The following is a 13,470-nucleotide window of genomic DNA, read 5'->3' on the forward strand; positions in this document are numbered from 1 at the left end:
AAAAGTTACTACATGACAGTATTGTGATACCAACTCTAACGAACGGAAGTGAAGCTTGGACGTTGTTGGAAGGACACAAGTCAAGAGTGAGAGCAGTGGAAATGAGTTATTTAAGAGGAGCCTGTGGAGTCACATGGAGAGACAGGCTGACAAATGAGGATATAAAGGAACGTTGTGGTGTGGGTGTGGATGTGATAGGAAGCGTTATGAGGAACACACTGAGGTGGTTTGGCCATGTGGAGAGGATGGAGGGTGAAAGACTGATGAAGAGAGTGTATGTGAGTGAGGTGGAGGGGGGAAGAGGGAGGGGGAGGCCGAGGATGAGATGGAGGGATGGGGTGGAGAGGTATATGAGAGAGGGGGGTGTCAGTTGGGAGCAGGGCAGTGAAATGGCGGGGGACAGGGCGACTTGGAGGCGATTTGTTTGTGGCCACCCCAAACGGGATTGAGGCGTCTGGCAATAGATAGATAGGGATAGATCTCTGTGTTTTAAATACAAGTTGCAAATGCACAACCTCCTTTCCTGACACAATACTGCAATGTCACATTCAAAATGGGCGCTCTCTTGCAGCGAGTAAATGAACTAACCCCTCCCTGGTAAACAACTTTTCACGTGCTTCTCAGTTCAGTCCACGGTTTCAGGACAATTCGCTGTCAGGTCAGTTTGCCGTCACAACAATAACAAGACAATTCGCTGTCAGGACTTTTCATCATCAGGACGATTCCCCATCATTTATTTACGTATCAGTTTAATGAGAAGGTATATTAGTTTTCGAGTTATATGAGTTATAAAGGTGATGGTGGTTTAATCTTTTTACAATAACTATCTATCTATTGCCAGACGCCTCAATCCCGTACGGGGTGGCCACAAACAAATCGTCTCCACGTCGCCCTGTCCCCCGCCATTTCATTGCTCTGCTCCCAACTCGCACCACCCCCCTCTCATATACCTCTCCACTCCATCCCTCCATCTCATCCTCGGCCTCCCCCTCCCTCTCCCACCCTCCACCTCACTCACATACACTCTCCTCATCAGTCTCTCACCCTCCATTCTCTCCACATGGCCAAACCACCTCAGTGTGTTCCCCCTAACGCTTCCTATCACATTCACATCCACACCCTAACACTCCTTTATATCTTCACTGGTCAGTCTGTCTCTCCATGTGACTCCCCAGGCTACTCTTAAATAACTCATTTCCACTGTTCTCACTCTTGTGTCCTTCCAATAAATGTAAAATATGGCATCAAATAGTTGGTATTAACAAAAAAATATAAATACTGTATATTGAAAGGTGAATCAGGTGACATATGATGTTTCACTTCATCGTTTAACATAAGGCTACATATGAGACACTGGCATTTATATAAATGCCTAATAACCTTAAGTGAACGATCGACATACTCTAAAATTATATGAATAATCTTCATAATACATCTACATTCTCAGCTAATCAATCAATCACAAACTACTGCATCCAAAAATTACAATAAAAATTACTGAAGAGAGCTATGGGGGATGCCAGATTATAATTCGAAGTTGACTACAGCGAGGCAGAAGCAAGTTAATTATTGGTAAGAGCAAATTATAAATAACATCCAAAGCCTATGTTGTTGAATGAACATACTGTAGGCCTTGATAGTTCCCCATGAAACTAGTTAATATAGTATTAATCAATTAATATTAAGTATATTTATAGAATGGTGGGGAATCGTCTTGGGTGCAAATTGTCCTGACGGGGAATCGTCCATGTTTTGATGACAAGATTACTTCACGGCGAATTGTCCTGGGACCGAGTCCACATCACTCCTTGCAGCTTCGCTGTACGTGAGGATATTTTCGCAGTGCTACACCTTTTCGTCCTGTTTAAACATGCCTCCCAAGCACCCTGCATCATCTCTAGCATCGGGGAGCCCACTGCAAAAGAAGCAGCAGCACCGTGCTCTAACTCTGGAGAGGAAATTGGAACTTTTAAGACACCATGGGGAGGGGCAGGGAGTCTCGGAGATTGGGCGTGCTTTAGGCCTTGCAGCTTCCACCTTTGGAACTGTGACCAAGAAAAAGGAGATGTACAAGAAAATGGCCACCTCATTCTCTACAACTACAGGTATTACTTACATCTACAGATATTACTTACTTCAATATAGGAGGGGCAGCGTTTACGTAGGGGGGGTCCGAGGGGGTCCTGGGAAGCATCCCCCCATTTCTATGTACAGTAACCCCTAGTTATACAATGGCTCTTTATACGATATTTCGCTTATACGATGTCAGTATTTTAGTACCCTACGCTCACTATACGATGGGAATGATTCGCTACAACGATGGATCGTCCGCAGCCCAGTGAACAGCAAATGTAACACAAACGTCCCCACATGGTCAGTGCTGGACAACACACACTTGTCCACCAGTCCAGCCTCATCAGCCAGCCAGTTCTGACAGTGATGAGTGAGGGCTGTGAGGCCCTTACTGTCCCTTAACCTTGGAGTCGGGACAATTCACCATCAGGACGATTCCCCGTCATTATATATATATATATATATATACTGTATACATATATATATATATATATATATATATATATATATATATATATATCAGTTTATTTAGCAAGTACATTAGTTTTTTAATTAAATGAGTTATAAATGTGATGGTGGTTTACTGTTTCTATAATAAATGTAAAATATGGCATCAAATAATGGGTATTAACTGAAAAAAATATAAATATACTGAAAAGCAAATCCGGCAATTTACGATCTTTCCTTCATCGTTTAACATAAAGCTACATACAAGACATTGGCATTTATATAAATGCCTAAAGACCTTAAGTGAACGATCGACATACTGTACTTTGGAATAATACGAATAATCTTCATATTACATCTATATAAACGTTTCGGGACAATTCGCTGTCACAACAATAACAAGACAATTTGCCACCAGGACTTTTTGCCGTCAGGATGATTCCCTGTCATTTATTTACATATCAGTTTATCATTCACTCACTTGATGTAGTGCTGCCTACTTCTTAGTCTTTATCAATCTTTTTCTGTGCCTGCCCTCCTCTCTTCCTATTTCACCCATCTTTCCTGTCACTTATTGCTTTTCTTTCCTTCACAGGTGGCTTTACATTGCGTGACAAGCCAAATGGTTTCCTGTAAGCCTAGAAACCATTTACAACACTGGGTGGTAACCATATACCCAAACCATACATGGTCCCTACGTGTCAGCAAGCAGGTTGGTGGAGGGTTAGTGCCCCTCCTCGTAAAACAAATAACTCAAAGTCAAATGGCCACCCCTTACAGGATTATGGCGTTTGGCAATAGATAGATAGATTACTTAGCAAGTACATTAGTCACTGAATACTTGTACCTCTTCAAAGTCATTTTACAATATACCCAGGATATCTTAGTACCAATGGAAATTAATGAAGACAACTATGGATGACACAAGAACATAATTCAAAGTCAACTACAGCAAGGTAGACACAATTATTGTCTAAAAGTGCAACTTATACATGGTATCTAAAGCCTACGCTATTGAATGAACATAGACTTTGATAGATCCCCCTGAAAATTAGTTATTAAAGTATCAATTAATCAATAATAAGTATAATTATAGAATGACGGGGAATTGTCCTGAAGGGGAATCATCCATATTCTGATGCCGAATTGACTTCACAGCGAATTCACTCGGAACCACATCAACAACCCTACTTGCTTCAGTAACGGTAAGAACTACCGTATACTGTAATTTTCATGTTTTTTTCCTCTTTATTCATTATTAATGTGTTACTTTAAATGTTTAAACATAAGGATATTTCATATATGTCAGTGTTAAGGTGTGTGTACATGGGAGTTTAGGCAGGTCTGGGAACATATCCCCACTGACTCCATGTTATAATGGGCTCACTATACAATGGATTGCTATTCGATGGGGTTTTCAGGAACGGAACCCCATCATATAACGAGGGGTTACTGTTCAGTATATTTCAATGGGGAAAATTGTTCCAATATACTAAATTTTGAATTACGAAAGTTTTTTTTGGTCCAAATCCCTCTTGTTCATTGAGGACTCACTGTATATATATGGATGGGATGAAGAGAGAAGTAAAAACACAAGTAATGGAGAGGGGGATGCTGTTGGTAATGAATGGTGATGGATGGAATATCTCAAATTTGTTGTATGCTGATGATGCAGTACTACTTGCAAATACCGGACAAGAACTTGGTAGGCTACTGCAGAGTTTTACAGATGTCTGTGAGCACGAATGGTGATGGATGGAATATCTCAAATTTGTTGTATGCTGATGATGCAGTACTACTTGCAAATACCGGACAAGAACTTGGTAGGCTACTGCAGAGTTTTGCAGATGTCTGTGAGCGTCGTGCCATGACAGTAAGTGTAGAAAAGAGTAAAGTGATGGTTACTGAGAGAGAAGGTGACTCCCAGTGCAATGTTACATTGAATGGAGAGAGACTGGAATTGGTCTACCTATCTTTTTTACAGCCCGAAGCCCTAATCCCACAAAGGGTGGCTGCAGACAAAATGCCTCCAAGTTGCTCTGTCACCCACCATTTGACTACCCTCCCCCCAGCTCACTCCCCCCTCCCTCGTTTGACAGTTCAAATACCTGGGTACAATGATAGAAGAGGAAAATGTGCAAATGAAGTTGAAAGTAGTGTGACAAAAGGAAGAAAAGTAGCTGGTGCAATGGAGGCCTTGATAAGAAACAGAGGCTTGAGTGTTGCAGCTGCACGAGGCTTACATGTAGGAATGTTAGTGTCAACTTTCTCATACGGATGTGAGACTATGGTGTGGCATGAAAATGAAAAGTCAAGAGTAGGAGCAGTGGAGATGGAACCACTGAGGAATGTATGTGAAGTACAGAGGGTGGATAGGATATGAAATAATGTGATTCGTGAGAGATGTGGAGTGAGGAAGTCTGTGGACACCAGAATCGATGAGAGTGAACTGAGATAGTATGGTTATGTGGACAGAATAGATAACAAGAGAGTGGTGAAAAAGGTATATCTGAGCAAATTTGAAGTAGGGAGGAGATGAGCTAGGCCAAGGAGGTGGAGAGATATTGTGGATGTGTAACGGACAGGTTTGGAAGTCGGTGAGGCTTGGGAACTGACAAGAGATCGAACTGGCTGGATGAATGTTGTGAAAAGAAGTGCATGATCAGGGATTTGGCACCCCTTTTTAACGTGGCTACATCCGGATGAACTCTATCGGATATGTTTAAGTGAAGCTCCAGAACATGATGCATGTTTTAGGCATATCCGACACAGCCAGGATTCCAGGGGCTTGAATGATGAGTGAATGGAAGCATGCCCCATTGGACTGGGTGAATTTGGGCTGTCTGGACACTGCCGCTCCTCACCCTGCCCTAGGGTGGGAAAGGAGGTCCGGATGATGATGATTCACTACTGCCTGATATTTGGTCATTCAAATAATACTGACAACTGTTTCCTATGGTCATCATATTAGACAAGAAATCAGATGCTCTGGTGACGGTTAGGTTGCTTAGGCACGATACTGAAACCTTCAGAAGTGTGCCAAGACTACAGTGGTAGTTTTTTTTTTTTTTTTTTTAAATAACAGAACGGAGGAAGGAAAAATAAATGAGGAAAAAAAAATAATAAGGTGGTGGCAATAATAAGGTGGTGGCAATCATCATCCAACCACCAGCTGCAGTGCCATCTACTGTACTTCTTTATGTGACTCTATACCGAGTGACATGCCTAATGGTTTCCTGTCAGCCAGAAAACCATTTACAGTGCTGAGTGGTAACCATACAACTCAATAACAGGGTGATGTGGAACCTGCTAAGGTGCCTATGTTAGCTGGGTGGAAAAGATGCAAATGCAGCATCCATCCAGCAACAAAACCTCCACACTCTTTGCTCCTTGCTGTGGCAAGGCAATCTGCCATACAGTAACATCAGTTCACTGCATGCAATGGCCCTGCAGGGGTGACTGCTTGCCTGTGGTTGATGGGTCTGCCCAGCAAAATAAAAGGGTTACTCTACTACTACTATCTATCTATTACCAGATGCCTTAATCCCACAGGGGGTGGCCACAAACAAATTGCCTCGATATCACCCTGTCCCCACCATTTTACTGCCCTACTCCCGACTCACATACCCCCCCTCTCATATACTTCTCCACTCCATCCCTCCATCTCATCCTTGGCTTCCCCCTCCCTCTCCCCCCCTCCACCTCACTCACATATACTCTCTTCGTCAGTCTCTCACTCTCCATCCTCCACAAGAGGTCAAACCAAGTCTTCGTCATTCTCTCACTCTCCATCCTCTCCACATGGTCTGACCACCTCAATGTGTTTCTCCTAATACTTCCTATCACATCCACATCCATACCACAATGCTCCTTCACTTCTTCATTTGTCAGTCTGTCTCTTCATGTGACTCCACATGCTCCTCTCAAATAACTCATTTCCACTGCTCTCACTCTTGACTTCTGTCCCTCCAACAAGGTCCAAGCTTCACTTCCATATGTTAGAGTTGGTATCACAATACTGTCATAAAGTAACTTTTTCACTTCCATGCTCACCTCCCTATTTCTTATCACTGCTATCAAGGAACCAGCAACTACTACAACTGCTAATTATAGTACTGTAAATTGCACAGATACCATATAACAGAATGTTAATATACCAGATAGTGTAACAGAGGTGCCAGTGAGCCTCCTTATAGTAGACAAGAACTTGGGCCTTGGGAGCCACAATACAGTATTTAAGGGGAGGTGATAAGTTTCTAATCCTGGATGCATTACATGACTGAAAAGCCTCCTGCTAATCTTTGGGAATTTAAAGTAATGCATGCGACACATAACTACAACTGAGGAAAAAAGCACCTTGAGTCACTAAACCCACTAATGTTTTTGGTTGTGGGCCTTGTCATCATCATCCTGACCTCCGCCCATTCTACCCCACCCCCGGAAAAGAAGAAGAAGAAGAAGAGAGAGGAGGATAAGGATGAGGATGATTGATGATTGACGACGACGACGACGATGATGATGATGATGATGATGATGATGATGACGACGATGATAATGATGACGACGATGATGATGATTACATAGGAAAGCAAATAGCAACAGACCTTATGGTCCTTTCCAGGCTGCTTGTTACAGAGAAAACTATGGCTACAAGATCTAACTCTATATGCTGAATGATAAGGATAGTAAAGCAAGAAGGCTCCCCCCACCCCCAAACCCTCCAGGAAAAAGTAAGAAAAACCACCATGCAGCACGGAAAAACTGACATGGAAATTTCACAGGAAATACTGGAAAGGAAAAGTCGCATTCTATAATACTTTGTCTATAAGCTACCTGTTTGACTAACCTGGAAGAGAAAGTAATCAAATAAACTAACAGTTACGGCATGACATAAACCGGTACGTTGAGTTAACGGGGGCATCTGTAGACATAACGTGGAAACTACACAGTGCACAGTGTGGATGTTTAGGGGTGGTGTGGCAGCCTTGCCTGGCACTTTTTAGGTGGGCAGCAATCAGGCCCTAGCTCCATTCACTCCACTGAAACAAGGAATTCTCCCATGCAGGACAAGTACATAAGTTTCCTCCTGAAGCAGAGACCCCTGGTACATGGAAAAAATCCCAATGGTGGTCACTTGACTAAACAGGGACCCTCAGTGATTCACAGCCAATCACAGGTCGAAAGTAAGAGTAGTGATCGTTAACTCAGGGCTACCTGTGCAGATCCTAATCTGTGCTTACTGTATATTGTCTTATTTGCATTGAGCAAATCAGGAAATGTATGATAACGTGACTCAACGCTGTGTATGGGTATGTTAAGTTTACGGGGTGTCTTGTAGACAAGAGGGGACTGCACAGTGCACAGTGTGGATGTTTAGGGGTGGTGCGGCAGCCTTGCCTCGAGGAAGAAGAAGAAGAAAGAGGAGGAGGAGGAGGAGGAAAGCAAACAGCAACAGACCTTATGGTCCTTTCCAGGCTGTTTGTTACAGAGAAAACTATGACTACAAGATCTAACTCTACATGCTGAAGGATAAGGATAGTAAAGCAAGAAGGCTCCCCCCACCATCAAACCCTCCAGGAAAAAGTGAGAAAAAAACACCATGCAGCATGGAAAAACTGACATGGAAATTTCATAGGAAAAACTGGAAAGGAAAAGTCACATTCTATAATACTTTGTCTATAAGCTACCCGACTGAGTAACCTGAAAGGGAAAGTAATCAAATCAACTAATAGTTACGGTATGACATTATATATCGGTACACTGAGGTTATGGGAAGTCTGTGGACATAACGTGGAAACTACACAGTGCACAGTGTGGATGTTTAGGGGTGGTGCAGCAGCCTTGCCTGGTGCATTTGAGGTAGGCAGCAGTCAATCATGCCCTAGCTCCATTCACTCCACTAAGACAAGGAACTCTCCCATGTGGGACAAGTACACAAGTTTCCTCCTGAAGCAGTGACCCCTGGTACATTAAAAAAATCCCGATGGTGGTAACTTGACTAACAGGGACCCTCAGAGATCCACAGCCCATCACAGATCGAAAGTGAGTGTAGTGACCATTAACTCAGGATTATCTGTGCATATCCTAATCTGTGCTTATATTGCTTTCTTTGCATTGGGGAGATTGAAATACATACGACGGGTGTCTTAGATAAAAGGAGGGCTGCACAGTGTGGATGTGCAATGCACAGAGTGGATGTTTAGGGGTGGTGCGGCAGCCTTCCCTGGTGCTTTTGAAGTAGGCAGCAGTCAATCAGGCCCTGGCTCCGTTCAATCCACTGAGACAAGGAACTCTCCCATGTGGGACAAGTACACAAGTTTCCTCCTGAAGCAGTGACCCCTGGTACATTAAAAAAATCCCGATGGTGGTCACTTGACTAACAGGGACCCTCAGTGATCCACAGCCCATCACAGATCAAAAGTGAGAGTAGTGACCATTAACTCAGGGTTATCTGTGCAGGGGGAGGCGGTGGCTCAATCGGTAGAGAGGTGGCCTGCAGTCCTAACGGACCCAGGTTCGAATCCCGGCTGGGGCAGGGAACAGTTTAAGGATTTGAATTTCATTATATCAGGCTTTACTGATCTACCAGAAGACCCGCCGACATGTCGTAAAAATACCCCCGCTAATACCAATACACCAGTCCTGTATGAGACAGCCCTAGCATGTATTCAATATGGACGGTGGGTGTTAGCGCCGAAGTGGTGACATGTAGAGGTGTATGGTATGTAGGAGGACTGCTGGGCCGTGATAGCAGGCTGTGAAGCCTATGCCCAGAGTCGGACACATAAAAAAAAAAAAAAAAAAAAAAAAAAAAAAAAATATGAGACAGCCCTAGCATGTATTCAGTATGGACAATGGGCATTAGCGCTGAAGTGGTGACATGTAGAGGTGTGTGGTACGTAGGAGGACTACTGGGCCTTGAAATCAGGCTGTGAAGCCTATGCCCAGAGTCGGTCACAAAAAAAAAAAAAAAAAAAAAAAAAAAAAAAAAAAAATCCTAATCTGTGCTTATATTGCTTTCTTTGCATTAGGGAGATTGAAATATATACGACAGGTGTCTTAGATAAAACGGGGCTGCACAGTGCACAGTGTGGATGTGCAATGCACAGAGTGGATGTTTAGGGGTGGTGCGGCAGCCTTGCCTGGTGCTTTTTAGGTAGGCAGCAGTCAATCAGGCCCTAGCTCCGTTCACTCCACTGAGATAAGGAACTCTCCCATGTGGGACAAGTACACAAGTTTCATCCTGATGCAGTGATCCCTGGTACATTAAAAAAATCCCGATGGTGGTCACTTGACTAACAGGGACCCTCAGTGATCCACAGCCCATCACAGGTCGAAAGTAATAGTAGTGACCGTTAACTCAGGGTTATCTGTGAAGATCCTAATCTATGCTTATATTACTTTATTTGCATCGAACAAATTGAAAAATGTATAATGACGTGACGCGACACTATGTACGGGTACGTTGTTTAAAGGGTGTCTTGTAGACAAAAGGGGAATGAACTTACACGCAGCTATAAAAGAAAGTTATTCGGACAGAAAAAGAGTTAGCTGAGGATTCTCGTGCAAATACTTGTCTATTTTGTTTTTGAATGTCTCAATTGAGATACTGTTCACGGTATCTGAGGGTAATCTGTTCCGGATATTTACAACTCTGTTAAAGAAGTATTTTGCTTCATGGGACTGGAAATGCTTTCCCACAATTTTGCAGCCATTACTTCTGGTTTGACTCGACCAGTCTATATCAAAATATTTATTCATGTCTAAGTTGTCATATCCCTTCATGATTTTGAAAACTTCAATAAGGTCCCCTCTTAACCTGCACTTCATTAAGCTAAATAATTTAAGTTCTTCAAGGCATTCCTCATATGGTTTGTTTCTAAGTCGTGGTATCATTTTTGTGATTCTTCCCTGAATTTTCTCTAATTTTTCAATGTCCTTTCTGTAGTACGGAGACCAGAATTGCACACAATACTCAAGATGGGGGCGCACTAGTGAGTTGTACAAGGCAAGTACAGTATAACTTTTTCCAATTTAAACTCGAAAGTTCTTCCAATAAAACCCACCAGCTTGTTTGCAATTTTAACCGCCTCGGTGCACTGCTTACTTAGTTTTAGGTCATTTGATATTATCACACCAAGATCCTTTTCATTGTCTGTAACTGGATATTGTTCATTTTGAAGTTCGCATGGACGTTGTTACTTCCAATATGAAGTAATTTACATTTTTCTGCCCAGCATGCTAAAGTATTAAGGTCATTTTGTAACTCCTGCCACTGTGATTTTGAAGTTACTTTACTGGTTATTTTAGGAGGAGGAGGAGGAGGAGGAGGAGGAGGAGGAGGAGGATTAAATTGCATCTCACCTCTCTTTGGAGTGTAGGCACCACCAAGTGGGGGCTTGGTTGTGAATTCCTGACGAAGGTTGTCCATCAGCTCTTCTAGTGCTGGGCCATCAGAACAGTACTGTCCACACATGGCTCCATCCCGGTTGACAGCAGTGATCATCATTGATTTTTGATCAACCTTCCGCTCACTTGCCATATCCTCTATCTGATAACACATTGATAGGAACAACATAGTCAAAGTTCATTCTACAAACCTGAATACTGGTACAGCATGGTGCATACAGTACAATATGAACTCAGAATAATCAGACATACCTGAAATTACAAAGTACACTACCCAACATTTACAACAGAGATGGAAGTAAAGCTTTTTCCCAATGGCTATGTGCATCATTAAGGTTCAAGTTGTTGTATAAAATCTGAGAGATACTGTCACGAGAGGTAAGTATGGCTCAAACCTATCCAATCAGCAATTACTCTCAGGAAGGACACATTCAGTGACAAGTACACAGATCCAGAGTCCAGGCTGACTCACAGTTACAAACTTTCTAAAACATCATAATATTTCTATTTTTTCAACAGTTTCAGCAATTTCCAGGAATTAATCAGCAAATTTTTGCAACAGGGTTTGCCACCAGTCTAAACAAAACATCAGCTGTACCACAGTCAACTCCAGCATGGGAATACATTAATGTCTTCATTGTCACACACACCTCAATTATCAGTGCATACCAAGCTGTGTCATACTGGATTTTTTTCAAAACCTGCAGGAAGGGAACACTTAAGTATCCAGAAAGTTGATTTTTTGCTTTTTATTCTTGCTAAAGCATTCTGAGGGGTATATGGAATAGAAGAAAAGATGAACAGATGTACATAACTTTGACTATTTCGGTTAAAATTTTCTCTACCATTTCCAAAATTTACCATTATGAGAATATTCAGCCACTATGGCAGCAAAATGTACAAAAATGATGTAACAAGAATCTATTAACATTCTTTATGGGCAAAGTTGTGTCTATTAAGACAGACAATCCTCAAAGGAAACATTAATGTATTGTAAACTGAGAAATATGTCATACCACAATCAGTGGTAGCGGAGTACTGAGGTGTTAATTGTTTGGGTACATGACAGGGGACCAAAATGACAAAGAATAGGAGAAATTTCCCCATAATGCAGTTACTACAGGGCTATACTGATTGAGGTTAATGCTAGTTTAAGCCTGTTGCACCAACAGATACCATCTGTAACAAAAGTGCTGAGGAGGAGTAGTATTAAGTTTATACATGTAAATTCAAGATAGTAGGTGAAGGAGCCCATCTTCCACTCACTCAATGTACGGATGCCTTGTGGTTTCTGCACCGAGTGACAAGCCAAATGGTTACCTGTACTCATGAAACCATTTACTACACTGCGTGGTAACCATATAACTGGTTTGGTCGCGTTAAGTGTCCCCCGGATTTCCTTATCTAAAAATCACTAAATCATGGCAAACATTTTGGCGACCCTCAGAGGGTCAAATGCCTGCATAGAGCCCCGACCAAATGGGCAGGTTCGCATGGCCATGTGGAATGTGAGAGGTATGAATGAGGAGAACAAGAGTGTGGGAGTAGTGAATGTGTTCACGAGTGCGAGATATGCTGTGATGGCATTGTGTGAAACAAAGATGAAAGGGTGTGAAGTGCAGGAATGGGAGGGAGTGAAATGTATAAGATTGGGCATGAATGGGATGTTGATGAATGAGGTGGGGTAGAGTGGAATGAGAGATTACAAATGTGTCAGCTCGAGATGTACGCATGTCAAGTTCATGTTACAGAAAGTGGCAGTGATTTTAACGTATGCACAGTGTGATGACAGTAGTGAGAAAGAGAAAGACTGATTTTGGGATGAGCTGGATGAAGCAGTAGGAGAAATGCCCTGGAGCTATAAAATGATCGTAATGGAAGATATGAATGGAAGAGCAGGCACTGGTTCTGAGGATGACATAATGGGTTGTAATGGCGTACCAAGAGAAAATTATAATGGGAAGTGATTGAAGGATGTGTGTCAGGAAAGGAGGTTCTGCATTTGTAACTCGTACTTCAAATACAAAGAGGCACATAAATATACATGATATACAGGGAACGGGGAACGTGTTGAAAGGAGCCTGATTGATTACGTGCTTGTAGAGAGGTCAATGCTGGGAATGGCTGCTGATACAAGGACTGTGAGAGGATGATGTGCTGGTCTAACAGATCATATGATTGTGGAATGCAAGATCAAGCTGTGAGGACTGAGGTGGACCAAGATAGAGAAAAGCAGTTAGGGCAAAAGACTGAAAATCAAGATGCTGAGGATCAAAGAAATGGCAGAAGAATACAGCACCAAAGTCGGGGAGGAGTTAGAATCAGTGAATTGGAATGAACTTCTTCACTGATGAGAAGTTAGCTATAATTTATAAGAGTCATGCGGTCTCAGCTAGAATATTGCTCACCTTTGTGGAATGGATTTGGAGAGGTTGCACTAAAACAACTAGGCAAAGTTCAGAACAAAGCTGTTGGAATTATTATTAACCCTGCTATACAAATAAACTACCTTGCCTACTAGTAAGAAGGAATGTTGTTTCC

The 13,470-nt window shown here is 42.4% G+C and overlaps 1 protein-coding gene across 1 annotated transcript in view; it reads right to left on the reverse strand.

The window, feature by feature from the left end:
• Tudor-SN (Staphylococcal nuclease domain-containing protein 1) overlaps positions 1-13,470 on the reverse strand; it is a 294,602-nt gene that overhangs the window by 48,971 nt on the left and 232,161 nt on the right. Inside the window, exon 14 of the mRNA XM_080278226.1 lies at positions 10,885-11,071. Within this exon, the coding sequence (XP_080134352.1) occupies positions 10,885-11,071 (187 nt within the window). The remainder of the gene's footprint in view (positions 1-10,884; positions 11,072-13,470) is intronic.

The sequence above is a fragment of the Coenobita brevimanus genome, chromosome 72 (genome assembly GCF_032717465.1).
Source record: "Coenobita brevimanus isolate Jiangsu-jjx chromosome 72, ASM3271746v2, whole genome shotgun sequence".
Taxonomy (NCBI): Eukaryota; Metazoa; Arthropoda; class Malacostraca; order Decapoda; family Coenobitidae; genus Coenobita; species Coenobita brevimanus.